The 3,224-nt window shown below is 54.8% G+C and overlaps 1 protein-coding gene across 1 annotated transcript in view; it reads left to right on the forward strand.

Moving 5' to 3' along the window:
• Nucleotides 1-1,068: 1,068 nt before the first annotated feature.
• PFDN4 (prefoldin subunit 4) overlaps nucleotides 1,069-3,224 on the forward strand; it is a 9,263-nt gene continuing 7,107 nt past the window's right edge. The window contains exons 1-2 of the mRNA XM_029917973.1: nucleotides 1,069-1,094; nucleotides 1,985-2,198. Coding sequence (XP_029773833.1) covers nucleotides 1,069-1,094; nucleotides 1,985-2,198 — 240 coding nt within the window. The remainder of the gene's footprint in view (nucleotides 1,095-1,984; nucleotides 2,199-3,224) is intronic.

Below are 3,224 nucleotides of genomic sequence, written 5' to 3' on the forward strand. Positions count from 1 at the left end.
CTGGATGGCTCAGTCAGTTAAGCACCCAACTTCCGCCCAGGTCATGATCTCATGGTTCATGGGTTCGAGCCCCATGTTGGGCTCTGTGCTGACAGCTCAGAGCCTGGAGCCGGTTTCAGATTCTGTGTCTCCCTCTCTCTCTGACCCTCCCCCACTCATGCTCTGTTTCTCTCTGTATCAATAATAAACAAACAAAAAAATTTAAAAAAGGAAAGAAAAATGATTTGAACCTTGGACTTGGCAAAATTTTTTACTACCAACATGTTTTCATCCATTCAGCAAACCTCCTGAGCATGGAACGTGGCACAGGTTCAGTTTGAGGTGATGAGCAGAGATGGGCAGTAACGATGTTTTTAGCACCTGATCCTCAGGACGGGAGAACTTCTGTTCTGGGGGAGGGGCAGGCTTCACCCCCCCCCCCCCCCGGAAAACTGAAATTTCCACCTCTGCTAAGACCCGTGACAGAAAGGACCTGTGACTTGAGGGCTGGAGTGAGGTCTGTTTTGTGACCAGAGAAGGTGTGATCTAGAGGGGAAGAGAAAGTTGGAAAGGGACGAGGCGTTCTGGAGAGGGGGCATCGCTTGCAGAGCCCCTGAGTGTGTTTAGAGAGAGGGTTCAGGGTCTGAACTCTTGATTTCGGTTTAGGTTCCAGTTCTGTAGTGGGCTCCACACTGTCAGTGCAGAGCCTGCTTGGGATTCTCTCTCTCCCTCTTTCTCTCTGCCCCCGCCCCCCCGCCCTCTCAAAAATAAATAAAAAGAAAGAAAGAATACCTAGAATGGTAGGTAATTGGAGAGGTTGAGCCAAGATGGTAAACGAACATATCGGGGCGGAGGGGGGCGAGCAGGATGTGAAGGATTTTCTTCTTTATCCTAGTAAGGCTGACCTGACAGATGCAGTGCTTTCTGGTGCGGGGAGCACCCTGATCGGTGTCCTCTGCCCGCCCCGGGAGCAAACGGGCCTGCCAGCGAGTGAGCGGGAAACGTCACAGGGGCCGCCCTTTGAGTTTAACAACCACTGTTCGAAGCTTGGAGTGCTCGACTTTTGTAACGCGTTTCCACAAGCGGGCCATGGCTTCCCCGGTGACGATGTTTAGGTGAGGTGACTCGGTCCTCCCCCCGCCAGGGGTCTGCTCTCCAAGACCTGCTGCCTGGCCATCGGCCGGCATTGAGTGTGTTCGATTTCTGGCTCTGATCCTGCGTCCAGATGTTCCTCCCTGGAGAGGCCATCTTTGACCTCCCTGCCTAGAGAAGCCCCCAACACTTCCCACCCCCGAACAGTTTACTTTCCCCGTCACACGGGTCATTAGCACCTGGCACGACCCTTCACACGAATGTCAGCTCGCAGGTGTGCACGAGGGTAGGCCCACGGTGGCTCTCATTTCACTGGGCCGGGCCCGTAGGAGACATTGACCACGCAGCTGTTAGATAAAGGACTGTAGGCATGAAAAGTGAATAAAAATACAAAGCAAAACTCCATCATGGGGGCTTGGTAGACCCCTCTACCAAACAAAAGTAAAGGCAGGCTGACATCGGCCAGAATTGCCTTCTAGGCGTTTAGAACGCCCATGGACTCCTCTGTCGGTGCACCTTCTGCTGGGAAGAGCCACACTCGGGTGCTTCACTCACCTCACGTGATCCCACAGGATGCTGACTCTCAAGAAGAGGGTCTGGGGAATCTTAATTTCCACTTTCCATCTGGCGGAGTCCTATTTCTCCCTGACGTAGCAGAGTTTGCTCCTAGATCCTTGTCTCTTCTTCCTCTGTAATGATTTTTTGGGAAGCACCATTCAGGAAACAAAGCACCTAGCTCTCATTTATTGAAAGGTGACTCCGTCCGCAGGCCCTGTGCTAGTTGCTCATTTTATCACTTGTGCGGGGTAGGAACCGGCTTTCCCATCTTACAGACAACACCCCCTGAGGTGGCCGCACAGACTTCACTCGTTTGCCCACCTTTCCGCTTGCTCGGATTTGAATCCGTTCCCAGTCCCGCCACCCTGTGCTGCCTTGAGGAAAACCGAACTCCCTCCTCTTTGGGTTCTCAGGACTTTGTGAGCAGCAGCGAGCGCATCTGGCTCCCCTTAAAGCAGAAGCCCCTACTGGTGGGGGGTGTGAGTCCCTTTGAGGGTCCGAGGAAAGCTGCCAGGCCCTTCCAGAGGAATGCACCTCCAGAACGTGCCACGCTGCATGCAGTTTCACGGGTAAATGGACTTCCTGGTGTGTGGGGCTCCTCAGTGGAGAATTAGCCCCTCCCTGCCACACCGAAGCTTCAGACAGTGTAGGAGTGTTCTAGAACAGGGAGGTGAAAACCGAAGCCACTGCTGTTAGTCAGGGAAGGTGCTGACTCGGCACTTTCTGCTGCAAACAGAACTCGGCTGGGCGGCACCTGGTTTACGCACCAGCCTCACACACTGTAGCCCTCAACCCCGGGTCGGGGGAAGACCGCCATTAAGGAAGTGGACTCTAGGCCCCGAGTACATGCTGGGGGCTGCTGTGTGCTGACGCTGCAGTGGGAAACGCCTGTTTTGGAGAGATAGCCGGGTTCCTCCACCACTTTCCAGAAACGGTGTGTTTGTGAGTCTGGTCAAGCATGACTTCCATTTAAAACCGGACACAGTGTATGAGCCTCCGTAGTGTGTGTGTGTGTCTGGCCAGCCCGGTGGGAGTTGCTTTCACGGGAATCACCCCGTGAAAGCCCCAGGAAGACAAGTGTGTCTGTAAATACATGTTCACACTTTCAGGGCTCAGCGTTTCAACTCCGCAGGCAAGCTGGAACTCTCCAGAATCCTCTGTGCCCTGTCTGGTTCGGGAGTTGATAGTTCCCATGTAGGCAAAATAACTCGAAGGCCAAGGTCATCTGAATGTGGACTCCTCTGGTGTAGCCCAGCGTTTCCCAGCTCCCATATTCATAGAAATCACGCCCTCAGTTGAATAGTCAAAGCGTTGTGTATCGTGATAGAAAGGATTTGTGCAAGACACGCGCTGGGTCGCTGAGGCTGAGCCCGATGCGTGGGAGGCCGTGGCGTGACCGGGGCCTGGGGCGGGAAGGGCTGAGCTGCAGGCTGCTGCTGTGCCCTCCGTCCCCTGAGCTCCGGCCTTGCTCCACACGGCAGCTTGGCTTTCCGCCGCTGGAGGGAGAAAGGTGCACACCTCTCGGAGCGCCTGCGCGGCTCGGTCCAGGGTGTCTGACCCTTCCTGCGGCTCAGGTCCTGATCTCAGCTCGTGGG

Source organism: Suricata suricatta, chromosome 12 (genome assembly GCF_006229205.1).
Source record: "Suricata suricatta isolate VVHF042 chromosome 12, meerkat_22Aug2017_6uvM2_HiC, whole genome shotgun sequence".
Taxonomy (NCBI): domain Eukaryota; kingdom Metazoa; phylum Chordata; class Mammalia; order Carnivora; family Herpestidae; genus Suricata; species Suricata suricatta.